This window comes from Schistocerca cancellata, chromosome 8 (assembly GCF_023864275.1).
Source record: "Schistocerca cancellata isolate TAMUIC-IGC-003103 chromosome 8, iqSchCanc2.1, whole genome shotgun sequence".
Taxonomy (NCBI): domain Eukaryota; kingdom Metazoa; phylum Arthropoda; class Insecta; order Orthoptera; family Acrididae; genus Schistocerca; species Schistocerca cancellata.
This window is the reverse complement of record NC_064633.1, coordinates 541,681,318-541,704,557: the sequence shown is the minus strand read 5'-3', so window position 1 is coordinate 541,704,557 and position 23,240 is coordinate 541,681,318. Positions and strand designations below refer to the sequence as shown.

Below are 23,240 nucleotides of genomic sequence, written 5' to 3'. Positions count from 1 at the left end.
TGCGCTTTCTTCACTTATGGGTAAAGCTCTGCCAGCCACTTAACCATTTCTTTCTGGACAGCATTTACAAATCCTATCACGTTCCATATCATGACTTATAAAGCAGTGGTTTATTGTTCCCAATTTTACTTTCTCAATTTACCACATAAACACACACGAATTGGTTTGTACAGCTGCTTCTTATCCAGTGTTAACTCTGAATTTCATTATGAATTACAAAACTGTAGTTTTCAAAGTCCACTAATAGAATTGCTTTTATCAGGGTTACCGTATTTACTCGAATCTAAGCCGCACTTTTTTTCCGGTTTTTGTAATCCAAAAAGCCGCCTGCGGCTTAGAATCGAGTGCAAAGCAAGTGCAAGTTCTGAAAAATGTTGGTAGGTGCCGCCACAACTAACTTCTGCCGTCGAATATATGTAGCGCTACACAGGCATGGCGCCAAAACCTCCGCGTCATTAAAAAAAAAAAAAAAAAAAAAAAAAAAGAAATGTTGGAAGACGAGCTTTTTTTTTTTTTCTCCGCCCCGAGTTTCGACCACTGCACTTTCATACATTATCCAACAAAGTAAATACAAATTCCGTATTGTTCATCTTCGAATGTAGCAGAATTTCGATGTACTACGAAAATCCGACATGCAAGACTGTTTGGGATGTTTGTCAATATGGCCAACTCTACTTTCTGAATTTTTTCCTACCTGTGAGAAGAGATGGTTGCTAATAGGAACCTGATGAAATGTGAATCACATGCAGTATTCTCTTCACCATAAGAATAATACGAATATCAACATTTTGTCATGTATTCTTTCGTGTTTGCTGCTATCTCATTTAAATCCTGCCTGCCTAATAAACTACGAAACTAGAGTGAGACAACAGCAAACGCGGAAGAATATGCGTATCGTGTCATGTTTATATTCGTATTATTCTTATGCCTAATAGTGATACTGTCAGAAATGAAGCATGGCAACTGACTAGATTTTTAATTCCAAGATGACTAATTTCTGTGCAAAATTTGATGCACTAAAGAAGCGGCCACAAAGATTTTCAAACGGAGAAACATTTTCGCCTAACTCTCGTTCAGAACATGTTCTATCATACGCAGTCTATTATTTGGTTCTTGTTGATCATTATCAAAGAAAGCAACAGTGTAAGTAACAACAAATAGCAGTCTCTTGCCATTGTTTCGCTAATGAGACGATTACTCTTTTGAATTGTAAGCGGCGGTAGCGCGCACAAAAGCAAGCCATGCCGGGAGCGGCGACAGGCCGTAAACACGCACTATCAGAATGCGACAAACAATGCGTGACACAGTACAGTAATGCATTTTCAGCTTAGAGTGACGCAAACACCTATAACAAAGAAAACAGCACTTATCAGATCAAAGCAAAATAAGCAATCGATTCAAACCAGACGAAGCATGTGAAAAAGGAAGGGCACCCGTATAAATACGGACGGAGCGCCTGACGCGTAGCAATGGCTACCTGGTAAAGCTTAACTGCTAAGCTTACGACTCGAACCAAACTACTGTAGCTGTATCGTCATTCATTCGACCTAAATTGTGTCGAATATTACAATGGACCAACTTTGTTTCGATTTGGAGGTGCGGCCTAAAACTTTACTCTCCCCTTGAATTTCGAGTCTCAAATTTCCGGTGCGGCTTAGATTCGGGAATTTTTTTTTCCTTTATTTCAAGTCTCATTTTTCAGGTGCGGCTTAGATTCGAGTGCGGCTTAGATTCGAGTAAATACGGTAGATCTTCTCTCAATTTTTTCAGTGATTTTGACTGGTACTTAGATATAAATGACTGTGGTTTAAGTGCCTATAATTTTGATGCCAAGAAGTCTTCTTATTCACCAACAGTTGCAGCCAGTTCTGCCTGATGATCTGTGTTTATCCCCTGGCTGAACTCAATTTTATCATCAGCATCTTTGTAAGATAATTTCTGTTTCAATAATTCTGACAGTTTGTCATCGCTTGGACAACTATCACTGTGATTAAACATGCAGTTGTAGTTTTGAGAGTCATGTACAAGAAATTTTATAAGTTCTTTTTATGTTTCACATCCAAAAGCAGTTTTACATTTTGGTGGATTACACACACACACACACACACACACACACACACACACACACACACACACACAACTGAAGGAGTGCTGGCAGGACCAGCTAAAATACGCAACTTCAGTCTTAGCGAACAAAATTTAGAAAGACCAGTGTTAATGTTTGGATTCTCCCATTTAATTTTAAGAGTACAGTTCTCTTAAGTTGCAAATGATAAATCTTTTATTGCATGTATACATTCTTCTGAATGCTAGCTTTGTCTTTTGCTCCTGGTAACATTCATGTATATTCATCATTTTGGTAGAAATCAGTGAGTCTTTACCACTTCATCAACAATAACTTTCCCATTTTTTGGTTTAGGAATTGCTAAACTACCCATTTCTGTTTTTAGTTTCCATGCTTGACAAACCACATACTCACTAACATTGAATTCTGATGTTATGTTTTCTTTTGACCAAGAGGGTGGAGCTAAAATTAAAATTTTTATTTTTTCAGGTACTCTTACTCTAGCCACTTTTTCTTTCATTAAAAATGTCATGGCATCAAAATCTTTGGCTTTCTTAACAATTCATCATCAAATTCTTCTTGTCTACGGCCAGAATCATCAATACTGCAGTCTAATGCCCAGCACACTTATCTTTCCAAAACATGCTTCACTTTTTCTAGCATCTTTCTGTAACTGAAGTCTTGTGATTTGTAATGGAGTGAAGTTTTAAGAGAGAACACCCCAAATCATGTAAAGTTTTATTTGCGTCCTCAATACTTTGACCTTTCAGTACTGATTCATGAAATGTCACCTGCCTCATTCATCTCCATCACTTTTGTTTCTATCACTGATGTCAGTTTCCTGTTCATGAAACTTAAGACACGTTGTGCACAGTTTTTAGCCTGCCTTTACATAGATTCTATTAGCAGTTAATCTTTTAGACAAAGACAAGCAAACTAACCTCAAAGATTTTTAACTCTTTGTCTGTGTTTTTTTAAAGGATCACAACAAGCTCTTTGACGACTTTCAGAAACTTTTAAGTAATAGTTTCTGTGATGTCCACTATCTTGATCTTGTGGAAAGCGTATATTGGTTGCAGCAATATCAAATCTCGTTGGTCTTCACTCAGCTCTTCTATTTTTTGTAGAGTTTTTACTAAGGTGTAGGTTGTCAAATGACATGGTGTTTTTAGTAATTTTACAACAGTGCATGAATTCACAATTTCCATTGCAATTAACGGAGTACTAATGCACTTAAAACATACTTTATACAAGTGGAATGATAGGGCCGCACCACAAGCAGATATGACCTGTCTCACAGAAAGATGAAGAGCAACTGAGGCCAAATACACAAATATTTGGATGCCAGTTATTCTCAACAATGAATTTCAGCAATTGTTACATTGTTTTCATGCCTCTAAAGGTTTCATACAAGCTACTGCTGTCTGAGAACACATTTTTATCACTGTGAGCATGTGATTGGCTGAACACATAAATCGTCTTTAAAAATTACCGAATTAGTCAAATGAAAGGAAATAAATTTTCACACTTAAAGTTAACTTCCCTGCCTAGAATGAGTTATACTGAAATATGCTAATTTGATACCCTTGCATCTGAGACAGTGAGTGGATGAACTTAACTTAAAATGATCCTTTTCTTTCACAGCAAAAAGTATTTTGATTTCAGATGTGTGTGTCAGTTAGCAGAAGACCCATTAAAATTTTTACTTTATTAGTAAGTTTACAATCTAGGGGATTATTTAAGACCAAAATCAGGTTCCCAGCAGGTTGGAGAAGTGTGATATAAGCACTTTTTCACATCCTCATAATTTTTCTGAAATCGAAAATTGACATACATTAATGTTTTTTAAAATTTTTCTTTGTAATTTTACTGCTTCAGTAAATGGATATCTGTTAACTATATTCCTTATTTAACTTCTGTAAAAAAAAATCCAAATCAAAAGCTTCGTAAACACCTGAGTTATGGGCATTTATGTAAATAAGTACCATTTTGCATGGACACTCTTGCAGAACCTCGTTATTGGAATACCACTACATTTAAAATTTGATACAAAATGAAGTTCTAGTCTGAAACCAAAAAGATTTTGCAAAAGTTTGTGTTGTAAGTATAAGCAAATGTGCAAAGTTTTGTCAAAATGTGAGATGAAAGATTACAAATCCTTGGATTATTGCGTGTTTTGACATGGAATGACCCTGCCTCATTGCATCATTTTTAGCCCTTCCAATATCAAGTTATTACTCTCTAGCCACATCACAGATTTATGATTGCTCATAAGCAAATCTTGTGCCTGGACATTGGAATTAAGACTTGAATCTTCACCTACAGGTGAATTTAGATACTCATTCTTATTAATGCTAGTTCATTGCTCTTATTAAGGTCTAGAACTTTCAAATTTGAGTCACCTCCTCCAACAATTGTGCTATGGCTGTTAGTTGACTTAGCATCATAAATAAATGCTAGTTGGTTTCACCATACACAATTCACTCCTATGCAACATTATTTTATTGGACTACAAAATACCATTGACAATTCTGAAAAGTGCTCACTATAACTTACACCCCAGAAAAGTTGTAAATCAGAAGTCTGAAGGAATGAAAATCTCCCTGTGTATGAGCTTATAGGGGTTCTGTCACCAAAGAGGCTCTAGAAATCAGAATAATAAACAACACTTTTAACAGTGTTAAATTCTTGGGATTACAGCTTGATAATAAATTCAACTGGGAGGAGCACACCACAGAACTGCTGAAGCGTCTTAACAAATCTCTGTTTGCAATGCGAATTTTGTCAGACATAGGGGATATAAAAATGAAAAAGCTGGCATACTATGCTTACTTTCATTCCATAATGTCATATGGGATTATTCTTTGGGGTAATTCATCAAGCCAAGCTAAAGTTTTCCGGGCACAAAAACGTGCAGTAAGAATTATATGTGGTGTGAACTCAAGAACATCCTGCAGAAGCCTGTTTAGGGAACTAGGGATACTAACTACAGCTTCCCAATATATTTATTCCTTAATGAAATTTGTCATTAAAAATATATCACTTTTTCAAACCAACAGCTCAATTCATGGAATCAATACTAGAAATAAGAATAATCTTCACAAGGATTTAAAGTCACTTAGTCTTGTACAAAAAGGTGTGCATTATTCAGGAACACACATTTTCAATAACTTGCCAGCAGCCATAAAAAGCTTAACAACCAATGAAATTCAGTTTAAGAGAAGCCTAAAGGATTTATTGGTGGCCAACTCCTTCTACTCCATTGATGAATTTCTTAGTAAAACCAACTGATTTGTATATAAGTACAACATAACTTCTGCACAATTTCAGTGCAGTAATGTGTTCACTGAAAATTTGTGTGTCTGTGTGTGTGTGTGTGTGTGGTTTGTGTAAGTATAATCTAACTTCTGCACCATTTCAGTGCAGTAATGTGTTCATTGTAAATAAGTATTTCAGTAGTTGTATTACATGTTTATTACCTTATAAATAAATAAAAAACTTTTTTATTTTAAATTCAGTGCATTAGTATTTGTAAAATGACTCTTAGTGTTCATTAAAATATGGCGATCATTCCACTTGGGACCTGTGGAATGGTACATTAGCTTATTTGTTTTAGTTGTAAATATTTGTCATGTATTGTTGTATTTCTGACATGTTCCACATCCTGGAGGACCTCCTCACTACGGATCAATTGGAATGAAAGTAAATCTAATCTAACTGAAACACACAACTTTTACACAAATAAAAACAAAAATCATGTTGTCTCTACTTGCTAAAAAAATTTAGAAAAGACATACTAATCATGTTTCAACGAAGCTCACAAATTGCAGCATTGTCCCCTAAAACTGATCATGGCCCTTTGGTTCTGAGTCGAGTAGACGGACTGATCCAGAGACTTTGAAAGTTCTGTGACAAGCTAGGCTGTGACTTCCTGGACTTGCGCCATAGGGTTGAGAACTGTAGGGTCCTTCTAAATAGGTCAGGTGTGCACTACACATCAGAGGCTGCTACTCAGGTAGCTGACTGTGTGTGGAGTGCAAACAAGGGTTTTTTTAGATTAGGTGACGCCACCCAATCCAAATAACGATAGCTTTAGGAAACCAAGAAGTATCAGTGTAAGATCGAAACAATGCCTCCCACAGGTGAGAGTATTAAAATCCTAATGGTAAACTGCTGAAGTATTCACAACAAAGTGCCAGAGTTTTAAGCGCTCATGAAAAAAAGTAAAGTTCACATAATAGTAGGTACTGAAAGTTGGTTTATACCTGAAATTGATAGCAGTGAGATTTTTAGGGGAAATTTAAGTGTACATTTAATGGATGGGCAAAAGGGAAATGGAGGTGATGTATTTGTCGCAGTATAAATTGAAGCTGCTTGTAAGATTGATTGGGGAAGACTCGGTATCAGGGGTGGGCATAAAATGACTCTCCTGATGTGCCCAAAAACTTCAGAGAAAACCTCAGTTCACTTGCACGTAAGTTCCCCAATCATTCTTTAATTATTGTGGAGACTTTAATCATCCAACAGTTAATTGGGAAAATTAGAATTTTGTTAGTGATGGGCTTGATAAGACATCCTGTGAAACTTTATGAAATGCCTTCTCTGAAAACAGCCTAGAACAGATAGTTAGGAAACCCATTCATGATGGAAATATATTGGCTCTAAGGGCAACAAATAGACCCGACCTCTTTGAGGATTCGCACATTGAAACTGGTATCAGTGATCATGATGCACTTGTGGCAACAATGATTACCAAAGTACAAAGGACTACTAAAACAAGAAGGAAGATATATATGTTCAGTAAACTAGATGGAAAATCAGTAATGTCATATCTTAAAGCCAGGGTGTATACGATCCGGGAATATCCCGGGAATTTTTTCTTCCGGGAGAAAACCGGGATGAACCCGGGAATTTTTCAGAATTCCGGAAATTTTTCAGAATTCCGGAAATTTTTCATTGTTTTAGTTTCCAGTTAAATTTTTGTGATTTTGACAGGTAAGAACCAATACTCTAACAAAGGATATTATTGTATCCCGCTTCTGCAGAATAATACTGCAGCAACAAAACATGAACGAGAGAAAAAAACAAAAATAAAACTTAAGTCGCAAAAGAAATACGCCATATACAACAATAAAACATGGTGCTCATACAAGCGTTTGCCAGCTGCAAAGTGTGTCAAAGGCTCTTGGGAAGACTATGCAATGCTTCCTAACAACAAACTGTCTCCAATGAGCGTGACGTCACAACTGTTTACTTTAGATTCGTTTGAGCAGTTGCGGGCGGGCTCTTGTGCATGTGCAGTTGAGTCGTGTATGAAAAGTACCTTCTCCCGCCTCTGGCTACAGACATGTGGTTGGGCACCACTGTCTAATATTGCCCCGGTTCAGAAATATCGGAGATCCGGTGCTGATCCACAGAGCAGTCTGAGTTGTAGTGGGGAGTCTCCACAAGACCCATGTTTATGTTTAGTGATTTTGCTGGTTCCTCTTCATTTATTGCTCTCACATTAAACGAAAACAAAACGGATAACTATGGCCGTGATTACGGAAGGCTAAAAGATGTCATTAGTTTCAGGTTTTATGTCCACCTTTCTGACAGTCAAGCATTAATCACCTTGCAGAACAATGAAGTTATTTTTGTCGGTTTGCTAAAGAAATTTGGCTTTTATTAATCTTGTCTGTTGGGGCAGTCAGTTTATTTGAAACGAAGTGTTTAATTCCATACAATGGGCTAGTTTCAACTTTTCGCTGCATTTAAAAAGTGCATGTTTTCATCTTCTAGCACGTATGGCATTATGCCATAATAAAGAACCAAACATGACATAATACAGTACTGGTACTCAAGAAAATTTACATCTGAATCTGGACATACGAATGTGCACTTTAAGCCGAATTACGCATTGTAGTATGGTTCATGAAATTCCAATGTTCCTGGAGTATCCTCTGATGTCTTGCTTCTTTTATGACATAGTGTAAGATCTTTTAATATTTTACACCTAAGAACATACAGGCTTCCTGGATTATCGTAGCTGCGCAAGTGCGGTGACGCCTGTTTCTGGCGCTCTCTGGCAACTACTGAAAGAAACTTTATTCTAACAGGTCACAGGAAAATATTGCAAATGGTTGTTTGAAAAGCATTACTTTCAAAGTAAATTTCCTTTTATGCAAGATGAATTATGTGCAAGAATGTACAATGAATTTCTTAAATCACAGAGCGTTTGACTCTTATTTAAAAATCAAGTCTTTGAGGACGTACATTTAGAAAAATTTCGAGCTCAGAAGATCAGACATTTATGTCTTTATTAAAAATTTTAATGACACATTTGTGTGATGTACCTTAAAGTGTAACATGTGCAAAAAAATCAACATTATATGTGGAAGCTTTGCTTTTCTTGTAGTAACATTGTGTATGTTAATTTAAACCATTAACTTTTCGTATTTGTGTGTACGCGCTACTTAACAGTGATATTGCTATTGGCTGACTACATCACGTATCCTACGCTAGAAGATTCGCTGTCATCGGCTGGTTAGATCACGTGATGAGCTATGACTGGCTACAAAAGCGCATTGCAATCTTGATTTCAATGCTTCGGAAAGTAACATGGGTCCTTTTTTTTTCTACTGAGTTTGGTTTTCTAAAGGTCCGGGAAGTTCTATGCCGGTGTATAAAACCATATCCATTCAAAGGATTGATAAGTTTTACAGTTCCGAGGAAAAGTATACTGTCACGTAACATGTATTTTCACCCAGGAGAAAGTGTAATTTTAACCGGGAAATCGGGGAAAAATCCGGGAATTTCTTTTTCTAGTATACACCCTGAAAGAGGAATTTGAAACTTTCAGCACAGGTCAGGAGCATGTAGAGGAACTATGGCTCAAGTTTAAAAGATTAGGTGACCACAGACTGGATAGATATGTACTCACTAGAATAGTTCATAATGGGAGGGAACCTTCATGGTATACGGTCAGCCTAAAGAAACATCTGAAGAAACAGAGATTACTGCGTAATAGATGTAGAACAAAGCATAGGGCTATAGATCGAGAGATGCTGAAAGAAATGTGTTTGGCTGTCAATAGAGAAATGCATGATGCCTTCAATGATTACTGTTGCAGAATGTCAAATGACATTTCAGAAAATCCAAAGAAATTCTGGTTGTATGTAAATGCTGTTAGTGGCACCAAGTTAGTATCCAATCCCTAGCAGATGAGACAGGAACTGAAATTGAGGGCAGTAAAGCAAAAGCTGAAATGCTTACTCCATTTTTAAATGTTCCTTTACATAGTAAAACCCAAGAGAATTGCCCCAATTTAATACTTGTACCACTGAAAAGATGAATGAAATAAGAGTTAGTGTCAGTGGTGTTGAGAAACAGCTGAAATCATTAAAATTGAGCAAAGCTCCAGGCCCCGTCAGATTCTGTACCGAATTTGTGGCTGAGTTAGCCCATGTTATCACTATAATCTGTTGTGGATCCCTCGAATGAAAAGATGGTCAGTTCTTGGAAAAAGACACAGGTCACAACCATGTGCAAGGAGGGCAATAGAAGTGATCCACAGAACTACTGTCCAGTATCCTTGACATCAGTTTGTTGTAGAATCTTAGAACATATTCTGAGCTCAAACATAATGAGGTATCTTGAACAGAATGACTTCCTTAGTGCCAACAACATGGTTTTTGAAAACATTGATCATATGAAACCCAACTTGCAATTTTCTCACATGAGATACTGAAAGTTTTGGATCAAGGCAACCAGGTAGATGCAGTGTTTCTTGATTTTCGAAAAGCATTTGGCTCATTACCGCACGTATACTTATTGTCAAAACTACGATCGTATGGGGTATCAAGTGAAATTTGTAACTGGGGTGAAGACATCTTGGTAGGGAGGACACAGCATATTTCCTTGGATGGTGAGTCATCATCAGATGTAGCAGTAACTTCGGTTGTGCCCCAGGGAAGTGTGTTGGGACACTTACTGTTCATGTTGTATGTTAGTGACCTTGAACATCATTATTAATACACTCCTGGAAATTGAAATAAGAACACCGTGAATTCATTGTCCCAGGAAGGGGAAACTTTATTGACACATTTCTGGGGTCAGATACATCACATGATCACACTGACAGAACCACAGGCACATAGACACAGGCAACAGAGCATGCACAATGTCGGCACTAGTACAGTGTATATCCACCTTTCGCAGCAATGCAGGCTGCTATTCTCCCATGGAGACGATCGTAGAGATGCTGGATGTAGTCCTGTGGAACGGCTTGCCATGCCATTTCCACCTGGCGCCTCAGTTGGACCAGCGTTCGTGCTGGACGTGCAGACCGCGTGAGACGACGCTTCATCCAGTCCCAAACATGCTCAATGGGGGACAGATCCGGAGATCTTGCTGGCCAGGGTAGTTGACTTACACCTTCTAGAGCACGTTGGGTGGCACGGGATACATGCGGACGTGCATTGTCCTGTTGGAACAGCAGGTTCCCTTGCCGGTCTAGGAATGGTAGAACGATGGGTTCGATGACGGTTTGGATGTACCGTGCACTATTCAGTGTCCCCTCGACGATCACCAGTGGTGTACGGCCAGTGTAGGAGATAGCTCCCCACACCATGATGCCGGGTGTTGGCCCTGTGTGCCTCGGTCGTATGCAGTCCTGATTGTGGCGCTCACCTGCACGGCGCCAAACACGCATACGACCATCATTGGCACCAAGGCAGAAGCGACTCTCATCGCTGAAGACGACACGTCTCCATTCGTCCCTCCATTCACACCTGTCGCGACACCACTGGAGGCGGGCTGCACGATGTTGGGGCGTGAGCGGAAGATGGCCTAACGGTGTGCGGGACCGTAGCCCAGCTTCATGGAGACGGTTGCGAATGGTCCTCGCCGATACCCCAGGAGCAACAGTGTCCCTAATTTGCTGGGAAGTGGCGGTGCGGTCCCCTACGGCACTGCGTAGGATCCTACGGTCTTGGCGTGCATCCGTGCGTCGCTGCGGTCCGGTCCCAGGTCGACGGGCACGTGCACCTTCCGCCGACCACTGGCGACAACATCGATGTACTGTGGAGACCTCACGCCCCACGTGTTGAGCAATTCGGCGGTACGTCCACCCGGCCTCCCGCATGCCCACTATACGCCCTCGCTCAAAGTCCGTCAACTGCACATACGGTTCACGTCCACGCTGTCGCGGCATGCTACCAGTGTTAAAGACTGCGATGGAGCTCCGTATGCCACGGCAAACTGGCTGACACTGGCGGCGGCGGTGCACAAATGCTGCGCAGCTAGCGCCATTCGACGGCCAACACCGCGGTTCCTGGTGTGTCCGCTGTGCCGTGCGTGTGATCATTGCTTGTACAGCCCTCTCGCAGTGTCCGGAGCAAGTATGGTGGGTCTGACACACCGGTGTCAATGTGTTCTTTTTTCCATTTCCAGGAGTGTAGTAAAATCAGGCTTTTGCAGGTGATGCAGTTATCTGTAGTGAATACTATCTGAAAGAAGCTGCTTTAATATTAGGTCAGATTTTGATAAGATTTCAATGTGGTGCAGAGATTGGCAACTTGCTCTAAATATTCAGAAATGTAAAATTGTGTACTTCACAAAATGAAGAAACATGGTATCCTATAACTATAATGTCAATGAGTCTGTTGGAATCAGCCAACTCCCACAAATACCTGGGTGTAACACTTTTTAGGGTTATGAAATGGAATGATCACACAGGCTCAGTTATGGATAAAGAAGGTAGTAGAGATCAGTTTATTGGTAGAATACTGGGGAAGTGTAATCAGCCTAAAAAATAAATTGCTTACGAATCAGTTATGCAACCCATTCTAGAAATTGCTCAAGTGTGTGAAACCCATACCAGATAGGACTAACGGGGGATGTTGAACTTATACAGAGAAGAGCTGCATGAATGGCCACTGGTTTATTTAATCCATGAGAGAGTGTCATGGAGATACTGAAGGAACTGAAGTGGTAGGCTCTTGAAGACAGATGTAAACTATCCCGAGAAAGTCTATTAACAAAGTTTCAAGAACCGGCCTTATGTATCGCTCTCACGGGGATTCTGAGAATAAGATTAGAAAAATTACTGCACGCACAGAGGCATTCAGACAACCATTCTTCCCATGCTCCAAGTGTGAATGGAACAGGAGGAAACCCTAATAACTGGTGCAATGGGACATATACATTACCAGTGCACCTCAGGGAGGTTTGCAGAGTATAGATGTAGATGTAGAATCAACCTGCCAGTGGAGGGGTAGTCTGCGAGAGAGAGAGAGAGAGAGAGAGGGGGGGGGGGGGGGGGGGGGTTGTGATTTCAGAGTGTCTATTAGTCACTTTGTAAATATTTGAATGTCTTAACGTGCTTCATATTGCTTTCTACACAACCAAGCTTTCCTCTGTAATACAGGATATGTGCCAGACCCTTATAACAAATTATTTTTATGTGTTACAGTCTTAATAAAATTGTTTTTGTATCAAGGGTAATCCATAAATTTCTTCTGCTAGTTTCTTGCTGTAGGGTAACCATTAAATTGGTTTGAATGGCATCACCTACTCATGAAACTGCAGAGGAAAGCTAATTTATGTCTATCAGTGCCAATTTTCTGTGAGTGAAACGTGTAGTTAAGATAACTCCTGAAGAAAAGAGAATCGTAAATCACTGTACTTTGAAATTAAAATTAACCTGTATCAGAATCCACGTGGGTGTTAATAGTTCATGCAAGATTTGGAATAATTCTGAAAATTAGCTCATTATGTTTATTGTGGATGCTGATTATAAATTTCAACTAGAAAAACCATAAAAATTGTGCTTTCTTCAATTTTTTGCTCATAAATGTTAAGGAATGTATGTTTCAAGTAACATCATTCTGTAATAAATTAAAGAAGTGTCTGTTAATTGTGCCAGTCTGCAACTTAAAGTGTAAGTAACAACCTGTCTTTTCCTGTATAGTTGATATTCCTACCTGGAGTTTCCACCGTTTCTTTATGTCATAGTGTTTCAGCCAAGAAGCTTTGTAAGTTTGCATAAATTGTGTCGTTGTTATGACCCATTAAATGGATATTTTGTTGTGAAACAATTACACTTTTTGAGGTGAAACAAGCAATGCCTCCCATCGTGTGAAAAGTGTTGAGACCATCAAGCACCCAAGCATTAAAGTCTGTCTTATCTTATACAGATTGTGAGAACTTTCAGATTTAGGCTCTTGATTCCTGACACCTCAAAATATGAAGGCTTATTGTAAGCATATATTTCAGTACTGTTAAATCTGGGACTGGTTGAACTCATCACTTGTCCAAACTCATCATTGAGTTCCTTTATGATTACAGTGTATTTTCTCACAATTTTGTTTTCTGAACACGGTACTGAAATTGCATTTAGCCTTCGGAAGTCAGCTTTTATCGCCTTAATGTTATCGCCAACTCACATAAAAATAACTACATCTACATCTACATCTACATTTATACTCCGCAAGCCACCCAACGGTGTGTGGCGGAGGGCACTTTACGTGCCACTGTCATTATCTCCCTTTCCTGTTCCAGTCGCGTATGGTTCGCGGGAAGAATGACTGTCTGAAAGCCTCTGTGCGCGCTCTAATCTCTCTAATTTTACATTCGTGATCTCCTCGGGAGGTATAAGTAGGGGGAAGCAATATATTCGATACCTCATCCAGAAACGCACCCTCTCGAAACCTGGCGAGCAAGCTACACCGCGATGCAGAGCGCCTCTCTTGCAGAGTCTGCCACTTGAGTTTGTTAAACATCTCCGTAACGCTATCACGGTTACCAAATAACCCTGTGACGAAACGCGCCGCTCTTCTTTGGATCTTCTCTATCTCCTCCGTCAACCCGATCTGGTACGGATCCCACACTGATGAGCAATACTCAAGTATAGGTCGAACGAGTGTTTTGTAAGCCACCTCCTTTGTTGATGGACTACATTTTCTAAGGACTCTCCCAATGAATCTCAACCTGGTACCCGCCTTACCAACAATTAATTTTATATGATCATTCCACTTCAAATCGTTCCGCACGCATACTCCCAGATATTTTACAGAAGTAACTGCTACCAGTGTTTGTTCCGCTATCATATAATCATACAATAAAGGATCCTTCTTTCTATGTATTCGCAATACATTACATTTGTCTATGTTAAGGGTCAGTTGCCACTCCCTGCACCAAGTGCCTATCCGCTGCAGATCTTCCTGCAATTCGCTACTAGTTTTTATTGCAAAGGCAGATAGGTATAGATGAACATATTTGTTACTCTTGTCGTTTTTGAACCCTCTCTTCATTGGCAGCAATCAAAATTTCCACTGACATCTGTTGCGAACTGTTAGTAATGTTCTCCCACAGTAATGATTGCCCCATACTCTGTTTGCAAACTTTCTATACAGAATATTTGTTTCAGTTCTGTCATTGCACTTGCACTTTCCAGCACACTATAATCCTTACAGTGTCAAAAATAAAACTTGACAAACTCATCACTTTTTTTAAAAAAATCAGTGTGTAGGAACATGCTGAATGAGAGGATAACTAAACAGTCTTCATAAAAACAAGGTAGGGTCAGTAGGAGATGATAGTGGTGGAAAGTTAGGCGAACAAACCAAGAGCTCCACCTGCAAGTATAATGAGTTTTATTATTTCAGGGTGCACTTGCTCGCAGACAGTGTTTGAGGCAAACAAAATCATCATGATAAAAATTGTAAGAAATGTAGACTTGCTTAATTTAGTACAGAATAATTTTACTAGAAAAATTGTTTTCAAGTTAGGGGTAGAAAAAGTGAAAGAAAACTGAATGTTTTTGGCCTTTTTGAGAATATATATTTTCTGAGGAAAATTTGTGATGGTGCCCTGGTGGAAAAACACAAAGAAGTACAAGGTGTACAACTTTGCTTCCGCCGTTTTTTCGCCAACATTTGAGACTTTAAGAAACAAATTGGTTACACATGTATCATTCAAAGTATTTTCCATCGCTGGCCACTACTTTCTCCCATCTTTCGGGCAGTGTACAAATCCCGCGTTTAAAAAATTGTTCATCTTTTGAAGCGATCCACGAATAGATCCAATTTGTGACTTCTTGATGAGATCGGAAGTGTTGGTCAGCCAAGCCATACGCCATAGATCTAAACAGGTGCTAGTCAGAGAGAGCAATGTCTGGAGAGTACGGTGGATGGGGTAGGACTTCCCATTTTAACATTTTCAATTACGTTGTGACCTCTTTTGCAACGTGGGGGTCGAGTGGTGTCGTGCTACAAAATCACTTTATCATGCCTCTCGCTGTATTGCGGCCATTTGTCTTTTAATGCTCTGCTCAAATGCATTAATTGTATTTGATAACAAGCACCTATGATTATTTCACTTGGTTTTAACACCTCATAGTACGTGACGCCGAGCTGTTCCCACCAAATGCAGAGCGTGGTCTTGAGGCCGTGAATATTCGGTTTGGCCATCAACGTGGAAGCATGGCCGGGATAACCCCATGTATTTTTGCATTTAAGGTTATTGTAATGAACCCATTTTTCATCCCCGGTCACAATGCGATTCAGAAATCCCTTCTGTTTTTGCCTCTGAAGCAACTGTTCACAAACACACAAATGCTGTTCAATGTCTCTTGGTTTTAGCTCACACGGGACCCAAGTTCCTTCTTTCTGAATCATGCCCATAGCCTTGAGATGTTTTGAAATCGCTTGCTGTGTCACTCCCACTAATCGTGCCAGTTCTTAAGTTTGACACGAGTCTTCACTCAGAAAAGTCTCCATTTCTACATCTTCGAAAACATTCTCTCTTCCACCACTATGGGAGACTACGATGTTAAAATCACCATTCTTGAAGCGTTGAAACCACTCAAGACATGTTCTTTCACTAACAGCGTCCTTACCATATGTACTTGAGAGCGTTTGAAGAGACTCAGCCACAGTTTTCTTCATATTGAAACAAAACAGTAACATCTCCCACAAATGACGAGAATTAGGCTCTTAAACTGACATTTTTAATCAAGAACAACTTTATGATGCAGACACAAATCGACTAATGTTTGAATGATGTTATGTTGACCGAGGTCCAAGCTAACTACCTGATGTTTGCGATCTGTTTCTTTCGACCGCTACTTACCGTTGTCGGCACCTATCGGCAAACGGCGGAAGCAAAGTCATACACCTTGTAGATTTTCATAACTTTGACAAAATTTTACATCAATGCCCTTTTCTGCCTGCCTATTAGTGGATTGTAAATGTGAAAAATTTCAAGAGTGTAAAATATATTAGCAACAAATAGTAAGTGTTGAAAGCAATTACTCTTTTTGGTTTTTGTTTTATTAATGAGACTTTCAAAAATATCTAAACCACGATTACAAATCCTCGTGTCCCAAAAAAAGAAAAAAAAGTGTTTAATCTCTCTTCTCCAGTGATGTTTCAGCATTTCCAAATAAATACAGTTCTCTTCATATGGAATTGCCAGTAGACTATATTTTTAGTGTTTTATTTATTTTACTGTTTTCTCTCATCAGAAATTTGCATGTAAAATTTAGCATACATTTTTCTCTTTTTTTAGTCATTGCCAGAAAGAGTAATAAAAAGATTCTATTTAACTTTAATTATATATGAGCTTTGGAATGAAACTCCAGTGTGGATGGTGGCAGAAAAATTTCAGTTACCAAGAGGATTTGTTCAAACCTTGATGGTTAATTCATCAACATTTGCTTCGTGTGTTATGCGATTCTGTGAGGTAAGTTAGGTACCATCCAGAAATGTCTGAGAACTTCGTAATTTTATATTATATTCTTGTTATTAACATAATATTTGTTTTTGGCTTGCAGGAGTTACCAGAGTTCTGGGCATTTAAAGATCTTTTGTCAAGTTTCACACAGCGCTTATCACATTGTTGCACACTTGAACTTATCCCTCTTATGGAACTCCCTGCTGTGAAAAGGGTGAGTACATTCCTGCACAAGAGAAATTTCAGTGTGGTACCAGAGCAGCGAGGAAGTGTTAAGTATGGCTTACTTGTAGCTCAGATGGTACCTACAGAGAAAAAGCCTTATTTCCTGCCTGCTGCCAGAGATCGTCCTCTAGTGGGCCTCATTGATGGCTTACAATACTGCTACACAGTGTCTCATCAGAGCATGGCATATCAAATAAAACTGCCATGATTAGGGAGACACTAAAAACAACTGTCACAATGGTTAGAGCTCATTTTAGAGAAGAGAAATGAGCAACCTATGGTGACACATTTTTTTTGCAAGAAATATTTTCTTGCTGTAATAACCAAATGGTAATATGCAAGGCTCAGCAGATCACGTACTATTAAATTGTGGGACAGATTTTAAGTCATTTGACTAGGTACCCCAATGAATGATAAGTAGATTCAAATTTGCCTGGCTTGTAGTAACGGGCTTCAGTTTCCATATGTTGTATTTTAGTTAAGAAATATTGTAAGTAACTAAAGTGCAAACGCAAGAAAATGAACTCGGCTGACAAAGAAGGTGGCACAATGGTAAGACACTGGACTGCCATTAGGAGGTGGCTCAAATCCTCATACAGGTGTTCAGTTTTATGTTTTCTGTGGTCTTCCTAAATCATTGAATATCAGTGTTGGGACAGTTCATTTGAAAAGATCATGTCTGTTTTCTTTCCCCGATCCAAATTTGTGCTTCTCCTTGAATGATCTTGTTCTGGATAAGATGTTAAACCATAGTAAACTGTAAATATATATTATATGAAGTGGGAAACAATTTTTTATGAGAGAGTGAAAGAAATTTGAATCTCACTGGATCAAATACACTGATTTTCTATTCAAGGAAATGTTAGAATTGTGCTTTGTATTAAATAAACCAGTCCGTCCTCACAGTCTTCACCATCGATGTATGTATAGATTTAACAGGGAATAAGGTTGCATTCGAGCAGGATACATGTATAACTTACTCCTTTAATTTGTATTGAATTGTGACTACTGTATCAAATAGGTGGAGAGTATAGTCAAAGAATCTCTTTACTTTCCTCATAAACTGCTATTCTTTTACAACCAATAGATCTGTTGCTGATATTTGATTCTTGTTGAAGTGGAAGAGTAGTGCACAGATTCACCTCTGATGCTACCTTGGAATAATGGGGCAACGTATAACTCCCTATGGGCATCTCAGATACAGTAAGCAACAGATTCTTCTGATACTGTTACTTGATACATACATATACACCCATAATGGCATTTATGTATAGTGTACATGTAATAAAATACTAAGTGATACTATTTAAAGATAACAAGAAATTCTGGTTTGTCAGTAAAAGAACTTCTTTTTGTGTCATGAAGTTTATTCCCACAAAGATTAAGTATCTCTGAAAATTAAGGGTACCAAGTTAAAGAAAACAATAATAGAAATTCCTGGGAAGGGCAACCACTCACCTATAGTGGATCCACACTTGGAGTACAGAAACATCTAACAGAAAACAGCGTTCACATTACCTTTCGAGCACTAGCTCTTTTTCTAACAAAAGTACACACAACCACACAGGCACCCAAACCCACACTCAGTACTGTAGAAGAAAAGGAAGCATCACTCAATAGTGAGACATGTTGAGTGGACTAACGTGGTGCAACAAATTTCCCACACTTTGTTATCGCCAAATAATGTTGTGCAGTGGTAAAGGCAATTGATTTGCATTTGGGAGGACCTGGGTTTGGTTCTCCATCTGGTCATTCAGATTTAGGTTTTCCATCATTTTACTAAATTTAGTAAGGCAAAACCTCTGCAAAGGACATGGCTCATTTTCTTTCCATCCTTCCCTAACACAAGCTGGTGCTTCATCGCTAATGACATTGTTGTCAACAGGATGTTAAATACTAATATTCCTTTCATTTGCTCTGGTTGGTGGATTTTTGGAAACATTTGTGCCTTACAAAAAGATCAACCATTGAACTTCAGGAAAAAAAAATATCTCCAGAATTTGAGTGTTGACAAACATGCACTGTTTGTTTGTTTAGCCATGCATCATTCATCTGATACTCTACTTCCCAACCCTTTAACAATATATTTTATGTTAAATTTCAGTTCCAGATTATAGTGTGCTTACATATTCATCAAGCAAAAATAAGAGATATTATGACTGCCTGTCTTATCTGGTATCACATAGGAAAAATGAAAAACAATTAATCCATAAATGATTGTACAAGTAAAAAGTAATTTCTGAAATAAATTGTAAATCTGCAGGTTTGTCTCTTTACCACAATTAATCTGAGCATATATTGTCTCTAGCAGTTATCTCTCTGGATAAGAGCACACTTACATAAAACACTACAAGTCGTCTAAAAATCGTGTCATTCCTTGGCTTTTAAATTTGTTCTTTCCTATGAATAAGGAAATAATAAAAATACATTATGTGCATGTAACGTTCAACAAGCTTTTGTTACGTAATGGTTGCACTTTCCCCTCTTCTTTACACTCTTCACTTTATGGAGAGAGAAGGAGAAATGCATGAACTTTCATGTGGTTGGTGGGGTGTTTTTTTTAAAAGCTTTGGTCGTAATGTTGTGGGTTTTTACAAAGTAATGTCATCCGGTTGCTTGATTAACAAAAGTTAAAGTTAGAATTATTCTCATTGTTGACTTCTGAATTCATCATTGAGGCAGCATTTGATAATCCCAGACGTAGGTGTATCTGTTGATACATCAAAAGGATCCTCATGACAGCAGCATAAGGTATGTCTTGTATGAACACCATCCATGAGTTGGTGGTAGCACCACATGAAACAGTTACACATAAGTATCAAGAACAAGTAAATAATAACAAATTCTTGGGAAGAAAAAACATGGCAATAGTTTTAATTATCAACAGCAGGTAGAGGTGTGCTGTGTTGTTAAAACATCATAATCTGTTCCAAATAATACTCTTGTGAATTAGGAAGTGACAGTGTATGTTGTAGTTTATTCCAGTGTCAAGGCAGAAGTTGCCTTCTTGTTAAACCAGTTTATTGTCTGCCACCTATTGACTTATAATACATTATGCCATTACAGTTGTATGCCACTGTGACTGCTACACATTCACACTCATGATGTCTATGTAATCAGGCACTTGCTGCCTTGGTAAGACATTATGAAATTTGAAAGCGTCAAACACCAGATTTTTCATTAATAATGTTGATATGCACCCTCATTGACACTCCAGCGACACTTGTTCAGTCTTAGTGAAATTTTACTCTAGTTAGTGTGTGGAATGCAGGGTCTTTACATCACACAGGGTACATGTTTCATCAGTTGTACCTCATAGAAGGTGTTCCTTCGACATCAAACTCATTATCAGCAAGTAAGTGCAATTTGTGATTCTATTATCATCTCCACAACTACAGTTTTTTCCTTCATGTTCATTGTGCAGTACTAGCTGACACATACATAGCTAGACTGGCTGACAGTTTAATGTTTATATTGTCAGTTTGAATTTACAGATTTGTCACTTATATCACAATCTCACAATATAATGTTCTGTGGGACTACCATCCCAAATCTCATATGATTGCAAACTATCCTCCCACCAATGAAACTCTTCTATCATACAATTATTTCTCATAATCTAACCATGTAAAATTCTACTAAGCACCTCCACTTCAGGGCTGCCTCAAGAACACCTTCAACTAGTAGCTAGTGCACAAACAGCCAGTGTGTGAAAAAGCAGGAAATGCTGCAGGTTGCTGTTTCCTCATAACCCATGTGTTTTCCACTGCACCCACTTGTGCCAAGCTCAGAAGGGAAAACACTCAGCTCAAAAACTAAGAAAGATAACAAAATCAGAAACACACACAAATCCATAAAATCCCACACCTAACTTAATGTTTCGTACTGGGCTTAGAATTATTCAGTCAGCAATTACTGAATCTTGATGTTTTAATGTATTAAATGGGGAAAGGACAGTCCTTGTTGTGTAAACTTTGTTTAATTGCTTTGCCATTGCATGAATGCTTTCATATACATCCTTTTTCAGACAAATTTAAGTATACCGCAGAGTCCCACTAATCCGAACGTTCGGTTAATCCGAACGTTCGGTTAATCCGAACGTTCGGTCAATCTGAACATGAAAAATGTTAGTCTAAGTATGGAAAACTGTGCAGTAAACTGCTGTACATACACACTATTTTAATTTACACAGTACAGTAAACATGGATTAGAAAAATTGGCAAGGAAACATTAGGTTTAAACAATGCATAACAATGAAAGAAAAGCTGTCAAACTTACTAAAATACAGCAGATATTTTATACCTACTTTTTAGATGACAAAAACTCAGCCGCTGTTTTTTGCCGTAATGAAGACAGTCTATTCTATGATACATAGTTGCGCCATCATCTCATAAAAATCAAATCATCAGGTGTGGCAGTGGGCTGTTGTTCCAAATAAGGCAGCGCGAGGTCAAGGGCTTCTGCTGCATCACTGTGTGGCATCAGCTCTGCTTTTTCACTTTCAGGCTAATTGTCACTTCCGTCACAGCAGTCCTCTTCTTCCTGGTCTTTAGTCACAGCAGCAACTAAATTAGCATCAGTAAAGTTCTCCACACATGCCCCATCCGCTGCCATCCACTCATCTACGTCTCCTTCACCAGCTTCTTCACATCCAGGGATTGTCTGTATCAATTGTAGTAGATTATCCTCTCCATTTTCACCTAGGTTGTCCTGAAATTCAAGAGATGTCCATAGTTTTCTCCACGATTTTCTCTGAGTATTTTCTGAAATATTATGCCGTGCCTCTGCGGTCCAATAAACAACATCCTTCACATTGGTCTTTTTTATTTTGTCCACTAAAGGAATGCTATCATCCTGGGGCTCCACAGCATCTACCTTAAGAACATCCGCACTTGGCTTGGTGTATCCAGTGGCAGAATACTGTGCCCCAGTGTGGCTCAACAGCAAACACACACACATGGTAGATAGCCAACTTAATGCAACAATGCGTATTATATCAGGCACAATCAGGCCAACTCCTACAGTGTGGCTGCCCGTTCTCAGTAACATAGCCCCTCCTAACCTGCGCCGTGAACACGCTCTGGTTAGAGAATTTCAAAAAATCATGACCAACCCTCAATTACAAATCCATGAAGATACTCACGACATCCAAGGAAACCGACTCCGGTCTAGGCATCCTCCACTAAAGACCGCACAGGCTCTGCACCAAACCAACTTCAAAATAAATGACCGATGGAAAGAGGAATGGGAGAGCAGAACAGTAGTAAACTGCCACAGTATGCCATGCATCTTTAGTAAACCAAAAGGATTTGATTGCCCTCGCAAAGTTTGGTCAACTCTTAATCGCATCAGAACCAACTGTGGGAGATGTGCCGACTCCTTACACAGATGGGGTAAACTTCCTTCGGCCGCTTGCGACTGTGGCGCTGAGAGACAGACGGTCAAACACATCGTGCAGGAATGCCCACTAAGGGCATACGAGGGTGACCCACAAGATTTCCTAATGGCGACCCAAGAGGCAATCGACTATTTACTATCTAAGCTGGACGTCTGCTTGTGACTGGTCTTCTGTGAGTGTAACGTTACAATTGGCGGTGTCCTTATATACAAACTGTTATTTATTGCTCTGTTTATACATATGTGATTTTTTTAATCGTGTTGTTTCTGTAATTTTTACTGTGATGTTATGAGCCATACGCTAAATAAATAAATAATCCTGGAACAGCATTCTTAAAAATTGTTTTCTGTAAGGAGCTCTTTGCGGTGTGGGGGAGTAGCCATGTATGTGAAAAACGGCATCGCATTTGAGTCAATTGATGTTTCAAAGTACTGCACTGAAAAGGTGTTTGAATGTTGTGCAGGTGTGGTTAAATTTAACGGAGCTAAACTTGTAACTGTTGTTATTTATAGATCCCCAGACTCCGATTTCACAACATTTTTGCTAAAGCTAGAGGAGGTTCTTGGTTCACTTTATAGGAAATAGAAAAAGTTAGTTATATGTGGTGACTTCAATATTAATTGTATAAGTGATTGTGCAAGGAAGACGATGCTGGTAGATCTCTTTAATTCATATAATCTTATGCAAATCGTATTCTTTCCAACGAGAGTGCAAGGGAACAGTAGAACAACCATAGACAACATTTTTGTTCATTCCTCATTACTAGAAGGGCATTCTGTTAGCAAAAAGGTGAATGGCCTTTCAGATCATGATGCGCAAATTTTAACTTTAAAAGAT

At 38.8% G+C, this 23,240-nt stretch overlaps 1 protein-coding gene across 3 annotated transcripts in view; it reads left to right on the top strand.

Moving 5' to 3' along the window:
- LOC126094639 (helicase POLQ-like) overlaps nt 1-23,240 on the top strand; it is a 115,791-nt gene that overhangs the window by 70,630 nt on the left and 21,921 nt on the right. For all 3 annotated transcript variants that reach the window (XM_049909129.1, XM_049909130.1, XM_049909131.1), the window contains exons 11-12: nt 16,616-16,789; nt 16,881-16,994. In XM_049909129.1, coding sequence (XP_049765086.1) covers nt 16,616-16,789; nt 16,881-16,994 — 288 coding nt within the window. The remainder of the gene's footprint in view (nt 1-16,615; nt 16,790-16,880; nt 16,995-23,240) is intronic.